This window comes from Pelodiscus sinensis, chromosome 2 (genome assembly GCF_052426305.1).
Source record: "Pelodiscus sinensis isolate ZL-2025 chromosome 2, ASM5242630v1, whole genome shotgun sequence".
Taxonomy (NCBI): Eukaryota; Metazoa; Chordata; order Testudines; family Trionychidae; genus Pelodiscus; species Pelodiscus sinensis.
Window position 1 is genome coordinate 63418663 of NC_143053.1, and position 23983 is coordinate 63442645.

The following is a 23983-nucleotide window of genomic DNA, read 5'->3' on the forward strand; positions in this document are numbered from 1 at the left end:
ACTTTTAGTTGTTAGAGATGTCAAAGACTAACAACATGGACAATTAAAAGAGCAACACTGCTTGTAAAACAAAAACCATACCTGCTGGATGCTAGCCTGCAAACAAGTTGGAATTAGAGTGGGACTCATGACAACTAAAAAAAAAAAAAAAAAAAAAGTAATATTTTTTGATGACCTACAAAAAACAGCATTGAGATGGGCAGTCTGCAGTGCACAGCAGCACCTTGGTTAGCTGATTACCCATTTACCAGATGGCAAGCCTGCTGCAGATTACTAGACATCTGAAAATGGCATATCTACTTGTGAGGGCCTTGAAGACCAGGAAGAAAAGACAGTGCTTCACAGCTACAATCTAATATGGAACCTCAGCAGAGATGACTCAAGTGTAGCATTGTATGGGACTTCTATCAAGATTTCCTTGAGTCACATCTGTCTATTAATGAGCTGCTGTGCAGACTGGATACTAACATTTTAAGTGCAGTTTTTATCTGCAGTTTTGAACTATGAAAAACCATTTATTTCATCCCTTTCCTTTACAAAAATCAATAGCATGAAGGGAAAAAGCTAGTGCTCTTCAAAAAATTATTCTAAACCAGGGTACATATAAAAAGTTTTCAGGAACCAAAACCAAATATGCCATGTCAAATATTTTATACAGGTCTTCTGACAACACTTATTTATGTAAAGTTAATTCAGGAAAACACAGAACAGATCATTACTTTTACCCCTTTCCTCTATTTGCTATGTATTTTAGATATGGGGGGCCTGACATGCATTTAGGGAAAATTCATGTTTTTAATTATTTTAGGAAATGCTTCAGGCTATTCAGAGTCTGCACAGATGCTCATCAGCAGCCAACCATGGCTGAAGAAGCAGAAACTATGGATTGCAGAAATATGCCATCTTTGTCTGGGGAAGAACAATGCTTCTGCAGAGAAATACAATGGATGTCTCTTATTTTCTACTCACCCTTAGAAAAAAAAATGGAAAGGATCATGCAGTTGCCTTGCAGGGCCTCTGAACTGAGTGAGAGAACATTAGCTCTGCAGCCACAGATATGCAAATCCTTTGTGTGTCCAACAATAGCAGAAAAACCCTGTGGGAGGAGACTGATAGCACAAACACCAGAGCTGGAGTAGACTCCTACACGTACAAAAAATGACAGGTTTCAGAGTTACATAAATCTGCCTCTGAAAGGTTAAAGCATCATCCAAGAGGAACAGACCACCAGATACCCCAGTTGCTGATAACATCCATCTTAAATCAGCATTTGATACACAATTGTAATTACTACTGGACATTTTAAAGGTTGCACTTCATTTGCCATCTATACCAGTTAATAGATGTGTTTCAGGGCCATCACACACATTTTATTATTGATAAATCCAAGGTTCAAGAACTGCACATTGCTGTCAGGATTCAGTATTAAAATGCTGCACTATATTTTAAAATAAGGCATGTATGTAAAAATGAGTCTATTCGTTCCAAGATTCCATTCTGGATGGCAATTCCCATTCATAATTGTGGGTACTCCTCAGATCAACGATACTTTCAATAAATCAGCCTATGTCATTTGAGCAAAATCAGACAGTCATGTGCTGGCTTTTTAAAAAGGCCAGACATGTTACAAGGATTTTAATATGGTCACTAACCACTCATTTGTGACTGAAATTTGTACCCTAGTCTCTAGAGTAATACAGCTAGTTCAGTAAGACACTGAAATATCTAGAACACCGGCAATGTTAAAGTTCCCATTACCCATGTTAAAGGCTTGTCCATGCTAAAGTGAAGCTGTAAAGGCTATAGCAAAGGCAAATCTAGATATCACATCTGCATCTCATTCTGAACACAAGAGTTTTTTAGAATTAGGCCATTGTTTACCAGAAATGGGTACTATATTATATTTACAAAATTATGACCTAAAGTTAAATGCAGACCATGTTTTAACATTGACTCGTATACCTTAATTTTGGAGTGAAGATTTTGGATATAGCAAGAACACTCAATACTTTTATGGAGACCAATGAAAAAAATGACTCTCAGTTCTGCCTGAAAAGAAACTTTCACCTGAAAGTTGTACAAAGGCAACTATTTATTCTTGGATTTGAATTTCTCTTGACTTGTTTTGTGCCAAACAGTTGGCTGAAGCCAATTTTAGGCTTGTAGAAACTTTAATCAACATTTTAAAAAGACAAATTACTGGTTCCTCCCAAGGTATCATCTCAGCCAAAGAGGGGGAAAAATTAAGGACCACTTATAGCACCTTCCACACAATCAAACCCAAAGAAATTTACAGCACAAAGTCCAAGCAGCAGCCTTTCATGTTCAACTGGCTGAAACAGAAAGTATCCTTTAGCTTATACCTTTCGGGCTCCACAAGTCAGAGGGGCCACAGTCCCCATTAGATGCCCTCTATGAATAGATAGATCCCAGACTCATACCATAAGTTCTGAAGGTCACTGAAATGCATAGTGCCAGATTAATAGAGCTCTAAATGTCAATGTGATTTTATATGCCATACAAAATTTTATGGGAAACCTAATAATGGAAAATGGGTTAAAAAGCCTGCTATCCTCTAATTCCCCAAAAAGACCCTGTCTTTGAGATACTTAGCTCTCTGCAGTCAATGTTACGGTCCCTCATGTAGGAGTCCTGTATTTGAACATTATTCCAATAAGTAAAACAAAAAACCTGTAGCAATTTCTGCAAACACACAGGTTTAGTTTAAGACATTGTTATGAAACTGTAGAAACCAAAGCTACTGGGAGACTCCGGGGACCAGAGTTATCTATTTCATTGATAAGGATTTTCCATTGCTTATACTTTGTAACAGTTTTATTTACTGCCTCAGTTCATAGAACAAGAATATAAATTTTATAAAAATGTTCTTTAAACATGTATCTTCTTTAATCTGATAGTTTGAGCATTTTTGTATTCTGGGTAGGTAGCCATGAATATTAAATACACAGCCTTAAAAAGGTTTAGTTTAATGCTGAATTACAAAGTACATCATTTCTGTACTATGAGACAAAGTTTCCATTTGCAATCGTTTTCTTGGTTTTGTTCCCTGATTTTGCCAGTAGGTTTCAAGTAACCACTCTAGAGATCAAGAGAAAATGGCTGTTGAATAGAGATGGACTTCTTGTAAAGAAGCAGGAGACATGTACTTCACATTTACTCGTAAGTTTAGACCAGTATCTTACCTGATGCACGGCAACCTTCTGGGCAGGTTTTTTCCTACACAAATAAAAATATAAAAACTTTTTATAAAGTCTTTTCAACGGCTAACAAAGTAAAAACATTTATCCAATGAAAGCAAACACTTTATATTTTCATGTAATACAGAACTTGGACATTAGATGGCAATCCCCATTGCTTCATTTTTTAAATGAAGTCTATTATCCATTCTAAAAACAAGTATAACCTTTGTTTAGAAATGATAGTAGATGACTTACATTCTAAATGTAAAAAGTTAAGGTGTTTAAAACGTAGGCTGTTTTGTTTTGGTTATTAACTTATTTAATAATAATTCTTTACCTAGAATAAGAAGTTTCTCTGAGTAAGAAACGCAGGTGCTACATAATGCTAACTATTGCTATAAAAATATTTCAGAGGAACATTGTATAGGAGAAGAATAGCGGTAAGTGGTCTAATGGGCATTCCATGCTAGGACGCAGATTTTTCTGTGCTCATACATATTTGTCATTAGTGGGTGTGTCAAAACCATGATTTAAAAACTCATTCCTACTCTTGTCAATTTACAAAAAAATTGTTTCCACAGGATAGCATTAACCTGTGTAAATTCCTCACTGGGAATTGTGAAATTGAATAAAACTGGGTATTGTATATTGGTAAAAATATATAGTTGCAAATAAGCATTCACAACAGACACTTGAGAACTTGCCACACCTTTTCAGACTGATGGCCTTTAGAGTTTGGTATCAACCTTTTACAGTGGTCTGTGTGTGATGTTTTAGAGAAAGGCAAGAATAATGCATCTACTCAACTGTGCAGTGAAGCATACAGGGAAAAAATCCTCCCTGACCTTCATTAACTCTGAATGATCTATTAAAGGGGCAGTACAAACCATTTGATTTTTCCCTATTTAAAGAATGCATGCATGTGATTCATTCATACAATATTCATTTTCTAGTTTTCATTTCTAATCTTGTATTTGCATGGTTCATGAAATGCTCTTTTTAGGTCAATTCTGTCCCTCTCATACACAACAACGTACAGAATTTGGCCCTTGGAATCAAGACTTTGCATCAAACTGTACTGCAGATCAGTTTAAGAACTGTAACTGGGCCAACATTATATGCTTTCTCCAAATGGGCATTAGAATTTAGCAACTTCCCCAGAATTTCCGAACGTTTTCAACATTGTGCATGAGCTTTACTTTTGTCTCAGGAGTTGTGTGCCCACAGAAGTTAAAAATGTAATTTTTCATGCACTGTAGTGGAAGTCTACCCCTTTAACTTCATGTTAGGAAGGTTATGTGTATGCCCAAGTGACACAACAAAGTGAAAACAGTAGTTCTCAAATGATACATTATCTCAAATATCAAAGGTCACCCAAGGGTACAAATCAGTAGCTCTCCAGAAGAGGCTCTGGTATTAGAAAAGTGGGTCACTTTTAGTTTCATGTAGGTTGTTTGACATGGTGGTTTCTGGCATCACAAGCTCTGGTCTACAGGATACCACAGAGCTTTTGTGTCCCTTGCTGACATTACAGCATTGTGTTTTTCTACCCATTAACCAAGGATAAATGACCTAGATATTGTGCCTATTAAAGCCTCATTTTTCTTTTGGCCTTTTATTCTTTAGTGTACCACATTATCACATGCTGAACACATTTTAAAGTATTCTCAGTCCCACATGTCCTTTGGAGGGAGTAGTGCAGAGTTTTTGTGTGGGTTTCTGCAGTGAGTTAGAGTGAAATAATGTAAAGGTAATTCAAGATTTTTCATCCTGTTTAGTCTCCTGAAGGCAATTTGACTTATTACTAACAGTTAATCTAGTAAAAAAAAGGCCACAATTCTGTAATTCGCTTCTACTATGAATACCCCCAAACCCCCAAAACAAAACCCAAACCTAAATAAGAAAGAGTGAACACACTATGTGGTTTCTCTAAACACTCCATTCTATAATAACAGCTCTGCATATCATGAGTCACTTTTATTAAAAGCATCATTACTACAGTTGGCAGCAATTTACATCTTATCTTACATGATAGCAGTTCCCAAAGAAAAAATAAAAAGACATCACAACAAAGAAAACAATACATTTACAAAGTCATGTCTGTAAACTTCAAGGCTAGTTTTAGAGTTGAGGTAATGCTGTTTAGCTTTGTGGCTAAAGTAACAAAGTCCTTTAATTTAAAAAAGGTACCTGATTTTTTTTCTCTTTCTTTTTTCTTTCTTTTTTTTGTTTATACCAGTGCATTACAAGATCACGAGACGATTAAACTGTAGTTTTATCCTGTAAGAACCTTCTCAGTGGGTAAATTTCCAAAAGGTACTCTTCACATTCAACAGCTGCCTTATTATTGCTGTGTCTCAAGACAGAGACATTCACACTATCATGGAGATTGTCAGAAAGAGTGTGTGTGTGGGTGTGTGCACGCGCGAGTGTATGAACTCCCATACAGTCAAAATGATGCGCAAAAATGATATGTATGGTAAATTTCATCTTGACCTTCACAGCAAAAATAAAAAATAAAAAAAATTAAATATATAACTTCATACTTCCTTTAAGCAGCACTTCCTTCTATTAGTGCCACTTGGTTACAAATTGCTGCTTTTATAATAATACCAATGGTACCAAAAGAAAAAAAAGCAGAGCATTATGTCAATTTCCTTAAAAAGACATGATCACCTCTCAAATTTCATCTCTCCTAGGGATAATAAATAATGCACTGCACAATACTTAATGACCAAGATACCTTTTGACACATCTGTATAACATGACTTGAACTTTTTTTTTTTGCTACACTATGTTACAGAACAGCTTATAAAAACTAAGTATGGACATTAACTGTGAGTGTAAACAGTAGGACTACCACTTGTCAAAAGTTTAAAACACTTTAACTGTAACTGGTACTGGTTATTCGTCATTTTCATTGTTTTCTATTTCATCCCCCCATCAAGCGAGTCTAATTCTTCACCCTGTGCTATTTCATCTTCTAAAACGGAGGAATCTGCAGTTTTATCAAGGCTCTCCTCTGCATCACTGCCTTCTAAATTCTCCTCTTCTTTAAATGCAGCCCCTTCAGTTTTGTCAGTAGCCTTTTCTTCATTGGAGCCCACTGCATTCTGAAGTCCAGCTAACCCTGGGAAACCAGGCAGTGTCAATCCTCCCAGTCCTGGAGGTAGAAACATAGATGGATAGAACAGGCCAGGAGCCATGGTGGACAACAGAAAAGGATTGAAGGCCAGAGGGTTTGTGGGCAATCCAGTGTTGTTGCTGGTGGTGGTGGCGGCGGCAGCGCCAGTAGCAGCACTGACAGCTCCATTTGCAGAGTCAGTAGCAGAAACGTCTGTGCTTTTCTCAGAGTCTTTGTTCTCCTCTTCATTCTCATTTTTCTTCTCTTCTGCTTTTGAAGTGCCATCTTCAGTTTCTCCTTGACTGGAAGCAGAAGTGGTATTTCCAGTAGCAGCTGTTATTGGGTTATTCAACAATCCACCTAGTCCAAACATGTTGGGCAATCCTGCCATACCTGGCAACATCAGAGGCAGCATGGCAGCTGGATTTTTAGAATCACCTCCAGCAGCCGCAGCTGTTGCTAGTCCTGGAGGGAAGCCCATGAGACCTGCAAGCTGGAGAGACTGTAGATTCTGTAAGTTCTGAAGGCTTGTGAGGTCCATTCCAGCAAATAGACTGTTCATTAGCAGTGGGTTGATTCCCGAAGTTGAAGCTACAGCGGCAGCTGCTGCAGCTGCTTTGGCAATTTCACTTTTTGGCCTTCTTCCTCTTCTGCTCGCTCCTTCTTCTCTCACAACTGGTCCTGTGAGAAGACGGTCAAACATGGACTCTGGAACAAAACCCTGAACGAAGTGGTGAAAAAAGAGATTCTTTTATCAATATATTTTCAGTTTTAAATAGGAATTGTTGATTATGCAAGATCAGTGTTCAGTGCTCAGCATACAGTATATCTAAAGTGTCACATGTGAGAAGAATTGTTAAACAATCCTTTTGAATTCTTCCATGTTGATTATAACAAAAAAAAAATCTCAAATTTGGTAAATGACAAATGGAGACCAACAAATATGAATGCTTGGAGCTGGCAGAAAGCATAGGAAATGGAACAAAATGAACAGCAAAAAATGCTAATTTTACACATATAATCACAATGATAGGACAAAACATGCTGAATAAAATCAGACCTGTGAAACACACATTTCACACACTGCTCACCAAATTCAATTAAAACACGATGAAAACACTGCAATTACACGCTGGCCATGCTTTTTCTATTTCTACTGAGCCATTGTTTATCATCTGGCCGTTATCCTACACTTTCACAGAATAAATGAGTATTTGCAGCACTGCTTGCTTCTGCTTCAGATGGATCTTTTAAAATGAAAAGCTGGAAAAGTTAACCCCTAATGCTAGTTGATATCAGTATGCTCCAATTAAAGAATCCACTTCTTTTATATGGACGTGACCATTATTTTACTCAATATTCAATTAGAGTATGAATATTTGTGTTTATATGACTATGGAAAAACCTTAAATATACAATAAATGTCTAAAACAGTCACCAGTGTAATCCCATAGCACAATTCTATCATCCTCTCTCAAATGCCAGATAACCTCATCCTGCCACTAATATTTACTTAGTTCAAAACAAGCTACACGCTAAAAGCAGAATAGTCAATGCTTATGTGGGCAAAATGTACACAGTCTTGATTTATTTTTGTGAATAAACTTTAAATGGAACACAAACTGAGTCTTATACTTACAGACTGCTTAACAATATCCGTCCAGTCTGGAGCAACAGCAAATTCAGGATTTTCTTCCAACCACCTTGGCAGGTCCTTCATTGGAGGAGCCATAGCTCCACCCATCTAATTAAAGACATCAATGACTCTTTTAAAGAATGAAACAATGCACATATTTCATATGCAGTAGATTAAGAATACTTTAATTTTATTTTCTAAAAGGGAGTTATAGAGGCTTTTAGTAGTGCAATTCAGAGGTGAGATGCCATCTGTCTTAAGGTCATAGTATCTATGGCAAGACTTCATGGGGGGCTAGCTGGGGTGGAAATCTAGAATGCTCTAACATGGGATGCATCGTCTGTAAAGACAAGCCCTTGGATTCTAAGGATACTGTAAATATTTTTGCTCCAATATTTGTGAATTAGTCAGTTAAAAAGTTTGCTAAATATTTTGTTTAAAAATTTGGCAAAACCCTAAATTATCATGGAATGGAAGACTTGTTTCCGGGTGCCAGAGATGCTCTGAAACAGCTCTAGCATACAAGAGGATTAGTCTAAGTTTTACCTTCTTTCCATTTCGTTTATTTACAACAGGTACCCTCTCTTCTCCTGTCAAGGTATTTATATCCAATTTATTAGGGTTTCGACATCTGTGTCGTTTTTGCTTCGGCTTCTGAAATGGGGAAAACAGCACATCTGCACTCTTCTAAAAGGAAAAATATAAAATGTATTGCTTTTGTTTTTTCCATTTTCTGGTCAAAAGAAAACCTTCAATCAACCCACTGCAATAAAAGACTGTATATATAGCCAAATTCCTTGTTTTTAAGATTTTCTCCAAAAAAATCTCTTCTTTTTTATGACCTGAGGGGAACAAATATTCAGCACAATTTGATATTTTCCAATGTACACATCACCACTCAATGTAAATATAAAAATGAAAACAAATAATATTCAGGTGTCCTATGGGTCCTATTTGCATTGAAATCTAGGGGAAAACTGACTGATTTCAGTAGGAGATAGTATCAGATGCTAAATGAGTATGAATGGCCTACACAATTGCTTTCAAGACATATGTTTTAATTTATTTAAGCCTTAAAACCACTATAGTTCTATGTGTAACATCTACTTACTGGTACATAACTTGGCATATCAACAGTATAGGTAGGATGCGATTTAAGCCATTCAATTAAATCCTTGTTTTTAGGAGCATCCTCTCCCACCAGCCTGGTCCCATCTTCTAAGTTAATTACAGGGATCCGAGTGTCTGGATCCAGTTGTCCAGGAGATGGAATGTTTCTTGCTGGTGTCGTCTCCATATCGTCTTCAAATGCTTTGGTCACTTCTGCATCCTCCTGCAAAAAAATTGACAGTGGTATGAATTCTCATGTCTACGGAATATTACCTGGGAAGAGTGATTGCCCAAAAAGACTAGCTAAAATCAGAACTTATCCCCATCTCAGAATGCCCAGACTATTAAAGTGGTTTGAATAAATCTTACCATATAGAGCAATATTGTTACATTATGCACAACTGAAAAGTTTAGTGAATGATTTACAAGTACACGTTATAACCAAAATAGTCAGCTTTGAGGCTCTTTTTAAGCTGTTCTCAAAGTAGTATCCCTGATCTTTCCTCTTTTCACCGTAATTAGTATTTAGTAAAACTCAAACTGGAATGCCATTTTTTTAGCACACCTGTACATTTTGTGTGTGAGAGAAAAGTAAGGTTTGTAGTTACTATTTAAGAGGCATATACTACATATAACAAAGCTATCATCTGTCACAATTAAAAGTGATTAATTGAAATGCATAATATTTTGGTCAACAATTGAAGGAAACATAGCTCCAAATATGAACATTGATTGACTTAATAAAAATAGCAATTTTTTACACAATCACTTAGGATTACAATAGCACTTTAAATTCAGATTCTTAGCATGATACAAAGGAACAAATAGAAAAAAGTGCTCTCTTACAACAGTCAGCGATGTCCGTTTGTTGCTCATAAACAATAGATCAAGCCCTTCTACATTTTTCCTCCTTCCTCTCCTCCTCTTCATGGGCGGTTCTCCATCCATTAAAGAGCCATTTAGCAGATGCCTTGTGGGTGTGCGTGAAAGACCTGCTTGCAGCAGCTCCATTTGAGTTTTAAAGGCATCAGACACAGGTGTGGAAACATTAGGCAAGATAAACTTAGAAGTAACAGATGAAAAATTTGAGGTAGAACTTGTTGCATCTCGTGAGGCCTTTGATAAATCTACAATTTTTTCTTGTCCATTTTCTGAGACCACCTGAGACTCTCGTAACTGAGCAACCATTTCCATAAGATTTCTCCTTTTAGCTGCTCTCTCAGCCTCAATTTCAATCTTTCTCCGTCTCCTCCTCCGCTGACGTGGGACTGATAAATTGAGTGCATCTTCCTAATTAAGAAAGAAAAAAAGAAAAGATAATTTTTAATTACTAATAAAGCTGTACTGAACTTTGGGGAAAAAATCTGATGTTTCACTTGACCATAAGAGAGAAAGATTGTACAAACATTTTAACAGACAGAAAGGCCTCATTTTATTCAACAGAGCAGTTTAAAGAAGCCTTTTTTTTCCCTTTTCATCCTTCCCTCCCTCCATTATTTGACATGCAAAATGAGGTTTCTTTTTCCATAATGTAACCAGAAAGATCCAGCTTGCCTTTGATAACTGAGGAGAAGCAGTGATGTCTTCGCTGCCACTGATGCTGGCTTGACCAACCATGGAAAGCTCTGCAAAGCTTCTTTTCTGTAGAGGGCTGTCCACAGCTGTTGGAGTATACCCAGGTATGAGCCCCTGGAAATCAAACATCTGTCGCCTGTTTACTGGCCACTTCCCTTTTAGCACTGCTTCACAGATGTTGTCTAATCGGTTGATCATTACTCGGTCCTGCATAAAGGAAAGTACATTATGAACCTTTGGTGTGAAGGTAGCCATTTAAACTGAGGCAGACTGAGCACAACTGCACAGTTTAATAGCCTGTAATACTTAAAAATACAAGCTAAAGTATGTACCAGAATGCTTGCAGACTAGAAAATAAAGTGGTTGTCTTAAACAGATCTCACACACAGAATTAGGGTAGAGAGAGTTGAAGTGACTTTTCATTGTTTTACATATTGCTAAATGTCAATTGTTCAGCAAAATCATCCATTAGGATTGGAGAATTAAAACACCTGCAATCAGTATCTTAAAGCTATGGTATTTCAAATTCAGCAGGCTGGATTGTGCAATTCTGTCCCAGGAAGTGGTTCCTCATTAACGTCACTATTAATAAAGTTCAACATTATGAAACAGGCACCAACCTAGGGACATCTAATGAATGTCAATTTTCATTCCACACCCATTATCACTTCAAATTTCACTGAAGCGTGTACTTTAAAAAAAAAAAATCTAATTACAGTTTAGTTTATAGAGATAGAATTTACACAGATTAAAAGTATTTGTTACCATGAACCTTTAAACTCCTTTTGGTGAAACTTTATGCACCTAGCAAAAGCTGATTTTAGCATTTTTAATGTTTCCCACAATTACTATAAGAAATGAGAAAGGATCACTTGATTTTTCTATTTCAATAGTCAATGATTTTTTGTACTTTAGCTTGAAGTATACTGAAAAATACTCTGGGAAAAAAAAACCATGTGAAAAATATGGCTGATTGGGGAATAGGATTGTCCTTTAGCTTCCTGACAGCAGAACACTGCAAAAGCCACTAGCAAGTCTCAGCAGCTGCAGCAGACTGCTTGCTTTCCCCAGGAATAAGCCTATTAGAGCAAGGTTTTTTTTTTTCCCTAAACCAGATGGCCCTGTTATGGTGATTAGTAAGCTTAAGAATATTACTACTTTATTTCTCTCCCTACCCTCTTTGCAAAAGTCAGAAACAAATTTATAAGGATTTATTAACAAAAAAGTCACTGTTTTATAGATGTTTCCTATTAAATGATTTTCTGTGCTGTTACAGAAATAAAACACACAGAAATAAAATACAGAATAAAACTTCACATACAGTTGCTCCTTATGGTTAGAGGAAATCTTAATACCATTACATGTCAACATTACATAATGGCTTGGATAAAGTAGGTCATTAGTACATTCTCTCTACAATCTCCTCGCCCCCAACATAAATGGTCATCTTCCAAACCTCTGTTCTTAACACTCTAAGCACCTCTGCAGACGAAACCCATAAATCAAGATATATTTCCTTCTGTCAACAAAAGTGTGATTCTGTTGACGTAAGAATATATAGATTGCAAGAAAAATAATGCATTTCAGTAGTCTGTCTGTACCAAAGAACTTGAAGTCAATTCCTACTCTTTTCTCTGCCTACTCTCAAAGAAACTGAAATGTACAACCTTATTTCATAAACTTTCTAGGGATCTATTTGGTCATTAATAAAATGTGTTTTAAACATGAGAAACATACATTTGACAAAAGTGAAAGACTATTATTGAAATAAAGCAGGATGTTTTCCATATTCCGTTCATAATAAGAAAGGTGCCATTCTGTCCGGAACCAACCTTAGGCCAGAAAGAAAAGGCAAATGTTCTCTCATGAAGCAACTGAGCAACTGAAGGATCTCCATCTTCCATGTAGAATCCATCACGGGTCTCATCCCTTGCGGTACTCATAGATGCATTGCTTTCTTCATCAAAATTCTTACCCTGAGAAACTGTTCCTGCTGAGGAACAACAGTCACTGGGCATTAGCTACAAACAGACCAATCATCCTAACTCAAAATCTTGGCATTAGAAACAAGTATTAGAGGAAAAGGAACCTATTTTTTTTTAAAGAACAATTTTGGGTTTATCTGTGATGTAGTTTAGTCTGTCTGAAGCTTCAGAGTGGAGTAACATTTGCTATAAACACTTTTTTCCAGAGGAGCTTTCCATATACTACTAAGGAAAATCACTAACTTAAATTCTTCTGTTGTAAAAGGTTGACCACTGTAAGATTTCAGTCAAAAAAAAGTAGAATATAGTATACTATTTTGTTAACTCTTTAAGGGAAGGGTTTCAGGTTTCTCCTGTAAGATTTTAAAACAGGAACTAAAAAAGTAAAAAAACACTTAGATTGGTAATGCTTGTAATTTCGACACTTAGGCTATGTCTAAACTACATCCCTCTTTCGAAAGAGGGATGTAAATTAGGCAGATCGAAACTGCAAATGAAGCCAGGAATTGAATCTCCCGCGCTTCATTGCATAATGGCGGCCGTGCGTTCTTTCAAGAAAGGGTATTTTGAAAGTGAAACTGCTGTCTAGACATACCCTTTTTTGAATGAACATGAGGCCACCAAATTCAAACCCTGGCTTCATTTGCAATTTCAATCTGCCTAATTTACATCCCTCTTTCAAAAGAGGGATGTAGTTTAGACATGCCTTATTTAATTGTTGGGGCAGACCCTCTATGCAGCCTTGCTGTGCTCTGATGGTGCCAAGGGCCTATTTTATTGGCACAAGTCAATCTTGATATTAACCTGCTGTGGAGGAATCTCCAGGTTAAACTAAGAGAGTGTAAGCTTCTCTTACAGGACCCTATCAAGCCACTGGCATAGGGAGTGTGGCTGAGGAGTGGGTGCATCTGTCTAATATTCAGTAGCCTTAATGGCTGACCTTGGATGCCAACTATCAGCTAGCACAAACTGAAAAATTAACTTCGCAGCTGTTCTATGTTAGTCAAATCATTTCTATATGCATTACCTTCAGGTTGGGAGGACTCTTCTGATTTATCATCATCATCAAGTTTCTCCTCTTCGTCCTCTTCTGAACCTTTTTCAGAAATAGATTTTGGATCTACATCTGTACTCATTTCTATTGCTTTCCTTTCACATGGCTCAGTCTCAGCATCACATTCTTGCTTAATGCCCTTTTCTGCAATATCTGTCTCCTCTTTAATATCAGACTTTTCTTTGGCTGCTGCATTTTCAGACCCCTCAATTTTAGACTCAACTTGGTCTGTAGCCTTGTCATCTTGTACTGGTGTGGATGGAACAATAGGGGGTGTTTGACTGCAACCAGCACCCAGTGGGTTTAGTGAAGACACACTACTTGCATTCCCTGCCCCTCTGTTTTGAGCAAAATTTCTGTGGGCATCAAGAAAAGAGAGTTCGGGGTCATTCAGGATGTGATAATCTGTCCTACTGACTCCATGTTTAGCAGCACCAATCAGTAAGTCTTTGTCATGTTTACCACACTCCCACCACTCTGGCAGATCCAAGCTTGGCTGGCACAATTTTAGCCTCTCTCCCAATTGAGGGTGATGGAGAACCTGCTCACGGATCTTCCGTAACAGTTCTATGCGATACAGAGTTCTAGAAGCACGCTCTTCTGTGATTGGCTCAATCATGGTGGAAAGATCAGGTGGCTCTGTAACAAAATTGGATTACATTGTTTAACCTGAATGAGATTTTTTTTTTTTAAAGTTACAAATTTTGTAATTTTTCAAATACTATATTTTTTAATCTAAACATGTTTCAACAGGATTGTTCTCTTGATTTTAACAGTCATGCATTCATGTGGATTTTTATTGTTAGTAAACTTACCTTCGTCTGGTTTGGCTGGCATTCGGCATACCCGCCTGCACATAGTCACAAAACAATTGAAGTACTTCTCCAAACTTTCATCGGACTTCTTATCAAGCCTAGCAAAAGCTCTGAACTGGTTCCAATCAAATTGCTGTTTCATAGGGTCAAAAATAATCCCAAAAGTAGACACTACACGATAAAAATCTGCTTCTTCTCTTCTTGTCCATCTAGAGCACAAAAAATGAAGATAGTAGTGAGAACAAAGCCTGACAACAGTTTAGATGCACCAGCAGACCTCAAACGTCAACTACTGATTCAAAGCAAAACTGAATTCATAACATACATTTTCAAAGATATCTTCTATTGGCATTTGAAAGGGGTGGTGGTGGTGGGGGAAGATCAAACTCACTTTTGACGTTTTTCAGTTATTATAGCTTCTCTTTCTGCTTCTAGTGCTCTCACTTCCTCCCTAGGCCGACGTCTCCGTCGGTCAGTCTTCATTAGTGCCTCTTGCCTCATTTGTTGCCTTTTATAGCTACGCTGATAGGCAGTAATGAGGCGACGCAAACGGGTAGTCAGGGTTGAAGTGGTGGGCCAGAAGAGTTGGCCTAACTCAGCATTGCTTTCATTATGCTTGCCTAGAAAACAAACAAAATAAAACAAAACAAAAACCCTGTGTATTGTAATGATAACATTAGGCATTTTTAAAAGTCTTAGTCTAACCAGAATTCTAATTTTGTAAGATTCAAGTACACTTCATTACTGTAGAAGTGAAATAAATACACTTGGAAATAACTATTTTTGTTTGAAGGGTAAGAATGGGCAGGATTAATAAAAGACCTCTGAGAAAGTTATGTACATATTTGTCAAATGTATGTATAGCCAACTGCTTTCCTTTTATTCCTAATATTTCTATCACATGCACCTTCCTTATTGACTTTGTGACATCAAGAGATTTGCATTAGAGAGTCAGTTAATGCGATAGATCTCTAAACACACACACACTAAAGTTATTCAGTCCCTTATGTGGAAACACTTAAGTTTACGATTTCCCACCTTATTATTTTTTATTCTCTTAAACTTGGCAAGTTCTCTCAGTACTGAGAATGCTATCTTAAATCATTTTAAGATTATCCCCTGGAAAAATATCAATGGCTAGACTTTCATATCTGAAATATGCAGGGTTTTACCATCCCATAAATCCCACTGTGTAATCAGAAACTGAACAAGACATATAATAAAGTGGGATTATTCACAAGTAGCAAAGAATTACTGGAAAGATCTAAAAGATTGACAGATTTGGCTTTTCTAAGCACTAAAAAGTTTTAGAACAGATTTGTCCAAAAGGACTAAGCTAGTACCTTAAGTATAGGCATTAATATGGATAATGATTACCAGGTCTTTTGCATTAGCCCCTTCCCCCCGCCTCCCTTTTCAATTTCACAAACCCTTACTTGTTGTGTGGCTCTCTATGGATTCTTCTTTATCTTCTGGAGGTGAGTTTGCAAATTCCTTTGGGGAAGACAAGGACTGAGTTAGTTTTAGGTTTCAATTCTTTATCATTTAGAGGAAAAAAGACCATCTTCAAAAGAAAAACCTAGCAGCAAGGTATGATTGCTTTTGAATTTTCATAATTAATCATCCTAAGAACATTTTAACATAAGCACTGAATGTCAACAGTATACATGTGCGTTACACTGAGGTTCTTACATCAATTTCATCCTTGAAAGGTGTTCTGGTTGGTTTATATTCTGGATCTTCATCCTCTCTGTCAAACTCTCCTCTATGCAAAATTTAAAATGATAAAAATAGTTATCAGAACAGAACTCAAGCTATTTTTCCCACAACTACTTATATTATTGACAGTATTAGTCTAAAAAAAAATGACAAAAATGGAAATATCAAAGAACACGTGAAAAAACAAGCATCCATTTGCAATGATGTATTGCTACACAAATGTGTTTTGTTCACCTTTATCTGCTTCTCTGAAAATATTACTTTGAAGTATTTTTACACTGTAGTAGCTAATACATTATCACTAAGTATCAAGTCAGATGTAAACACAGTAAGTGAACTCATGCCAATATATATGGCACTGATAAAAAGTTTATTAAATTTATAAATATCCTTCTTACCCATCACCACCATCTGCTAGCATGTCTGTCCCTCTCTGTTCAGCAGCTATGGCCTTGGCATCAGGCATGCCAACCCGTTCCAGAAAGCACAGTGCAGGGTCAGCTCTCATAGAATTGTACTTCTCATAGCCTGTCCCCAGAAGTGGGGTAGAGGAAGAAATTATATCATCACTGAACACAATGATTTATAAGGACAAATCACACATGTTTTACTTTATAAAACAAATGTCTTCCTTTAAACAAACTGTTTCATAAAGATACCAAGGACCCTAAAAAATTGTCTTTTATTCATGTAAGAAACAGTTTCATAGGAGTAACTTTACCACTATTAAAAAGTACTAATGCGAAAATATTTGTAACAAATAGCAAATGCTAAATGGGAACATTTTCAGGGCTTCCCCCCCAATATCCAATTTTGTGCAACATAAAAAGCTTTTCAATAGTTACCTTATAGCCTCTGCAGTAGTTTCCACATATAACCCCCTCCTCCTGCACCCCCTCGCCTTTAATAGCTCTGGTCATGCCGGAACCCACATTATAGGCTAAAAAAAATGCTGCATACATGGGTTGTATGCAAGGCCAGCGAACCTGTCTTATTAGGTTTAGGATGATGCATGTCAGTAAGATGACACTGTTCCCTCTATAGTTTTCAAACTGCTGTTTGCTTTTTTTACTGCCCAAGTTGACTAGATGGAAAATGGCAGATCCCAACAGTGCACTGCAGGAAAATGATTTTTAGACTAGACTTGCCTCAGCTGAGCCCACAAAACAGAGCTGCTGTACATAGGCAGAACAGCACAATTCAATTAGGATTTGTACTACAACACACTGCTCCTAACTGCTGTAGAGCCTCAAGCCAAACTGTAATCATGAAAGGTTTTATAAGCCATCATTCTCCCCTTTAGTCAGGCTGGGCTGCTGAGAATACCTCTGCGACCTCCAGAGAATTGGGATTATAATCAGGAATCGCTCACTGTATATATCATGCCAGCTCTGCATCCCCAGCTTTTCAAAGTTAACAAGGCTGCATCCCACTCAAGGGAGCCGGGAGTTCTCAGCACTGACATTTGTGAAATATTGCTTGGAACAAAGCCCAGGAGGCACTTGTACAGATTAATAGCAGAGGTTAAGCCCACCGTCCACTTTGACACTGGTTGGCAGAGTTAGCAAGTGAAGCAGTGCTGGAAGCAAAGTTTATGGAGATCTATAGTATTGTCTAGCTATTATTAAAACAAATATGGTTTTGTTTTATTTACAGCCAAGAAAGTACTGTTTTCTTCTCAAATGTTCGGCAAACATTTAAAAACAGCATCTGATATTTACAACTCATATTAGAGTTTTTTTTAATACAAGGGGAAAAAAAGGAGAGAGAAGCCAACAGTTCTTTGGAACTATACTTGTTAATATTATGACTGGATAGTTTTACATACACAAAGCCTTACAACTGCATTTTGCTTAGAGTGAGACATCACTTACCATGTTTGAATACTCCAATTAAAAGGGATTTATCCGCTTCTTTATCCCACCAGTCTGTAGGAACCTCAGCGTGGAATGGTTCAGGTATCCACACATCTACTTCACTGGAATGACAGTGTTAGCTTTTTTTTTTTTTTTTTAAAAAAAACCAAACCTACTATCGGAAGACTAAGCACCACAGCTATAAGCATTCAAGTGAAGTATTTAAACTATTTAGCAAACGTGCATTTCTAGGAACAAAGCTGAAATCAAAATGCCTCAAAATAATGAACAAATGGACAAATTTTATTAGGAATTATTTTGAGCTGTAATGTTTAAAGACTTTCCAAATGTAATTCATTTAAGTCTTTTAATATAAACTTTTAAAATGTATTGTGTTGTAATAATCCTCCATCAAAGTTTAAAATCCCATTTTTTCACCCCCTCTCTCCCCCTTCTCTGCCAAATATCCAATGCTTAATGATTTATCAAGTAACTTGAACATGGAAGTGCAAATTGATGGATTATGAAGGTCTTTAAATGTCACATTACAGTATTTTCAGATTATACGATTCGATGTTACAAAGCAAAGAATAAACCTGCACTTGCACTAACCTTGAGTCAGCACCCTCTAAGATCTTGTCTGCTTGGTCCCCTATAACTTCTTGTCTTAGATAGTACAGCATGCGGACACGCAGCAGGACCCTGGAGAGGAAGGCAGAGGGGAAAAAAGTTCTTAACTTCAGGACTGTTTGCCAACAGTGGCTTTTGGCAGCTGCTGCTGTTCATCCATCATCCTGCCAAGGCTGATTAGCCATGCTGTATGGTAGGCTTGAAGCGTGACAGATGGTGGCACATAATCACCTCTGTGTGGTGCTTTCTGCTGGCTTCCAACAGGCCTGCCTGGCAACCGCTTACACTGCACAGAGAGGGATCGAGCTCAACCCAGCCCAGGCGCATTTCATTTAGTTCTACCTAGTGCAGCTTGTGAAGTTTAAACACGTACTCTACCACTGCCTCTGAAGTATTGAAGCAAGTTTGTAAACAACTGAGCAGATGGCTTTCAGTAACTGTTCTGCTTCATTATCTCATAAAATTTCCTCAGCTGCTGCCTTAATACCATTTTTGGAAGCACATCAGAAGTTGTAGGAATAAACGAGATATAAAATCTGGTTTTACTACCTTACCATAAACCCTCAATATGGAATGTCAGGTTTTTCAGATTATACAACTTTTTGCTTCAGAGATTGAAAAAACAAAAATCCTCCCATTTCTCTTAGGAGATATTAGCTATTTTACACTTTCATATTCAAGCTATTTTATTTCACCTTTATATCTACATAGCTGCTAGCAGAAAGTGGGACTTAAGTTATTAAGGTTTACTCTGTTTCATTTCCAAAACGTTACAAATTATTTTTGAACTAAGTACAGGCAGTCCCCGGGTTACGTACAAGATAGGGACTGTAGGTTTGTTCTTAAGTTGAATCTGTATGTAGGTTTGTTCTTAAGTTGAATCTGTATGTAAGTCGGAACTGGCGTCCAGATTCAGCCGCTGCTGAAACTGATCAGTTTCAACAGTGGCTGAATCTGGACGCCAGTTCTGACTTACATACAGATTCAACTTAAGAACCCCAGGCATCCCCAAGTCAGCTGCTGCTGAAACTGATCAGCGGCTGATTCCAGGAAGCCCGGAGCAGGGGCTTCCTGTAGTCAGCCACTGGTCATTTTCAGCAGCTGCTGACTAGGGGACACCTGGGGCAGAGCAGCTGGGGTGCTGCTGGGTTGGTCCAGTGGCACCCAGAGCGGCGCTACGGGACCAACCGGCAGCGCCCCAACTGCTGTACCACAGGCGTCCGGAGCAAAGCCGCGGAGCACGGGGGCAGCGGGACAGCCCAGACGCGCCGTGGCTATCCTGCTGCCCTCGGGCTCCGTGGCTTTGCTCTGCTTTGCTCCCCGTCCCCCTGGTCTGCAGACCAGGGGGACGGGGAGCAAAGCGGCGGAACACGCGGGCAGCGGGACAGCCCAGATGCGCCGTGGCTATCCTGCTGCCCTTGGGCTCCGCGGCTTTGCTCTGCTCTGCTCCCCGTCCCCCAGGTCTGCAGACCAGGGGGAGGGGGAGCAGAGTAGAGCAGAGCCGCGGTACGCGCGGCCAGCTGACAGCCCAGACGCGTCTGGGCTGTCAGCTGGCCGCGTGCTCCGCTCTGCTTCCCCCCCCCCATGGTTTGCAGACCAGGGGGAGGGGGAGCAGAGCGGAGCAGAGCGGCAGATCGCGCGGCCAGCTGACAGCCCAGACGCATCTGGGCTGTCAGCTGGCCGTGTGCTCCGCTCTGCTCCCCCCCCCTGCAGATCAGGGGGAGGGGGAGCAGAGCGGAGCACAGCAGAGCGACGGAACGCGCGGCCAGCTGACAGCCCAGACGCGTCTGGGCTGTCAGCTGGCCGCGTGCTCCGCTCTGCTTCCCCCCCCCCATGGTTTGCAGACCAGGGGGAGGGGGAGCAGAGCGGAGCAGAGCGGCAGATCGCGCGGCCAGCTGACAGCCCAGACGCATCTGGGCTGTCAGCTGGCCGCGTGCTCCGCTCTGCTCCCCCTCCCCCTGGTCTGCAGACCGGGGGGGGGGGGGGGGGGAGTAGAGCGGAGCGCGCGGCCAGCTGACAGCCCAGACGCGTCTGGGCTGTCAGCTGGCCGCGCGTTCCGCCACCGCTTTGCTTCCTCTCCCTGGTCTGCTCGAGACCAGGGAGAGGAAGTGCCCCATTCGTAACTGCGGATCCGACATAAGTCGGATCCGCGTAACTCGGGGACTGCCTGTATTTATAATCAAAGTTTAGACAACTGGAAATGGCAGAGATTGGATTATCAAGATGGCTAGGAAAGCATTCTTTACATCAGAAAAATTTACCTGTAATACATGCTTACTACATTTACCCAATAAGCACCCCCTACTGCCCAATTAATGAAGTAACATCAATGTTGATTATAACGGATTGTTCAGCCCATCCTCTCAAGCTGAATCTGAAGTCATCACACCAACTGTTGAAAGGCTGCTGCTCTTGGACTAGTGAGGGTGATCAGAGAGGCAGTAAACTATAAAATCTTCAAAACCATCATCAATTTTGAGAGCATCTCCCCAGCAACGAGGAGTAGCAGTGAACACCCAGTTGTGTGTGTGTGATTTAAAGAAGTCCTATGAAAGTAGCAGGGGTTAGGCTGTAGTGAGAATTTGAGAGAATCTTGTGTCCAAAACTCCAAACATAGGTGACAAAATTACCACCCATTTCATCCTTGCTCTATAGCAGATCCCTCCCAGGTTCATGCATGGAGATGAACATATGACTAGACAGAGACTGAAAATTATTCTGGATAATGATCTACCATCAGCTTTCTTGATATTATTGATTGTGTTATATCAATACAGAAGCCAAAAGTTGGAAATCTAGGATTCTGATGTATAGATTGATATAGGAAGTAGTCAGGACAACTATTTGGGGCTGAAAAGGATGGTTGTGGTGCAAGAATTAAATCGTTATTTGAAGGGCCAATGAAGGTACTAAATGGATTTGAGTGACAGTATGCATACTGTTATTCATTTTCATCAGTAGGTAGAAACTCTCTCAATCATGCTAATACACTGAAAATAACTGATAATTCACAGAAGTGCCTTTGCACTTCTCCTCCATTCCAGACCTATTATGCCCAAAGACATGCTCAAGGAATATCTTTTTAGTACTGATTATTTCTTTTAAAAAGCATGACAGTAGTAATCAGACATGCAACATATGTCATAAAAGCCTCGGAGTGGCACTTCAATGTGGCTATATTATATATTGATACCTATGTGGTAAAGTAACTAAACAAGAGGCTTCTTTTGTGTGGGGAGAATTAAGTCCAAGGTCTTTGGTCAAAGTTTGGGAATCCCATTTAAAGTCTATGGCAGAGTATGCACAGCCAAGATGTCAAAGAGAACCAGCATATAATACAAGGACAGTGACAAAAGACCCAACTACTAAAGTTACATCCACACTTTCTGCCCAGAAAGGCTCTGGCTGTAGGAAAAGAAGCCTTTCATTGAAGCTCATTCTACAGTGACAAATTTGAATGCAGCCTCCCTTTCACTGTGGTGTGTAGCTATAGCTAGTACCTATATGCTACATGATGCCATAAGTGCACGAACAGCCTAAGATACAACAGAAGCTAAACAAAAAGAATTCAGGTGGCCGTTCCTACTATACATTTACGGTGAAAGCTTTGTTATCCAGCACTATAGGCGTGCGCAGGGAGTGTGCCGGGTGTGCCCAGGCACATCCTAATGTCTCAAAAAAAAAGTGTCTTTGTGTTTTAATTTAATCGCATGATACGCTCTTTTAGTTTTAAAGTATGGATTGTTGTATTATGCAATAAGCGCCGAATGTAGAAATGTATAGAAAGCCCGCGTTCGCTCGCAGCATGTCCTTTATAATTGAGTATTCAATAAATGTTTGCCTTAAAAAAATAAAATAAATAAAATTCCCTGGGTGCACACCCTAATGAAATGTGCTGCGCATGCCTATGTCCAGCACGCATAGGAATGGGGGTTGCCAGTTAACTGAATGTGCCGGATAACAAAGCTTATTGCTCTGTCCCCACCTCCTACTGGCAGATCTGATTCCTGGCAGTTCAAGGCAGGCTGAGGGGGAAGGAGGCGTTTGCTGATGTCAGCTGGCAGTGCCAGCTGTCAGAAGCCCCACAAAGCTGCTAGCTGGAAAGGTGGGAATCAGGCATGCGCACCCCTGAAGATGTAGTAGTATCATGGCTTGGGGCAATGCCAACTAACAAAGTTTACCAGTTAACAGATAAAGCTTTCACTGTACTCAGCACCAAAATATTCAGAGATTTAAAAAAAAAAAAAAAAACACTAGAAGAACCTCTGAACCTATAAATTTGGAAAGACTAGACTTGGAATAATTATCCAGGAAGGAATGGATGTTGTGATTTTGATGGGAAAATTAAGATTGGAACAACTCCCAAAGGAGCTGAGTTTTAAGGAGGGATTAACTGGGAAGTGGAGGCTTAGGAGGCAAGAAATTGAACTTTGCTTCAAGCACAGAGTGCAGCAAAGCTGACATTGGACAAAAGGAACAGAAAGGAGAGATGTCTGGGTATAAGATGATGCAAGAGAGAGAATAAGAGAAAGTAAGAAGTGCATATGAGGATGGGAGGTAAAAGCTGGAGAACTCAAGAGTTTGGTATGAACCCACATGAATGGACTCAAAGAAAAGGTGATGTGATGATGAGTCTGGGAGACTAGGAGGAGAAAGAAAAAAATAACTTTACTAGCTAGAATCGGAACAGCTTTAGATAACTGATGAAACACATCATTGGAAAGGCTGTCTTAAAGGCATGATCCACTCCTCTTTTTGCCATGTTGGAAATAATGAAGAATCTCTCTCACTAGTGAGCAAAACAAACTTTCTTCCTGAATTGTCTTGGTTAGAGCCAATCATCCAGGAAAAAAGCTTATGGTCAATCACCCACCTGATGTTAACTTGTGAGGAAGCACCACAGCAATGTACTGCAGTTTACAGTCCCACTATGTGGTCCTTTGGTTATATTAGAAGATATCCAGAAGAAGGTTTTCGCACATATTAAGAACAATAAGCTCACTATACATTCAACACACTTACTTATTACAGTGATGTTTGAGGTGTTTCTTATAGCTGTCCTCTTGAAACAAGACATCTGGGTTACAGCTTGCCAGCCAATCCGCATCTTGCAGCACTGGCTGTGAACTCTGGGCTTTCACTTTTTTGCCTTTCCTTCCCCTGGGCACTGGTGCAGATAGGCCTACAAAAATATCCCACAACGCTTCTCAGAGTCTGAATTGAAGAAGTCTGATCCCATGGATCCCAAAATGCATTACCAACAAACCAACAGGAACCAT

At 39.2% G+C, this 23983-nt stretch overlaps 1 protein-coding gene across 1 annotated transcript in view; it reads right to left on the reverse strand.

The window, feature by feature from the left end:
• Positions 1-5121: 5121 nt before the first annotated feature.
• The window catches only part of CHD7 (chromodomain helicase DNA binding protein 7), a 200738-nt gene continuing 181876 nt past the window's right edge, over positions 5122-23983 (reverse strand). The window contains 17 exon segments of the mRNA XM_075920640.2: positions 5122-6136; positions 6139-7045; positions 7964-8068; positions 8507-8647; positions 9072-9293; positions 9917-10360; positions 10625-10852; positions 12478-12638; positions 13658-14323; positions 14500-14708; positions 14891-15119; positions 15936-15993; positions 16192-16264; positions 16617-16746; positions 18093-18196; positions 18687-18776; positions 23727-23886. Coding sequence (XP_075776755.2) covers positions 6105-6136; positions 6139-7045; positions 7964-8068; positions 8507-8647; positions 9072-9293; positions 9917-10360; positions 10625-10852; positions 12478-12638; positions 13658-14323; positions 14500-14708; positions 14891-15119; positions 15936-15993; positions 16192-16264; positions 16617-16746; positions 18093-18196; positions 18687-18776; positions 23727-23886 — 3959 coding nt within the window. The 3' untranslated portion in view covers positions 5122-6104.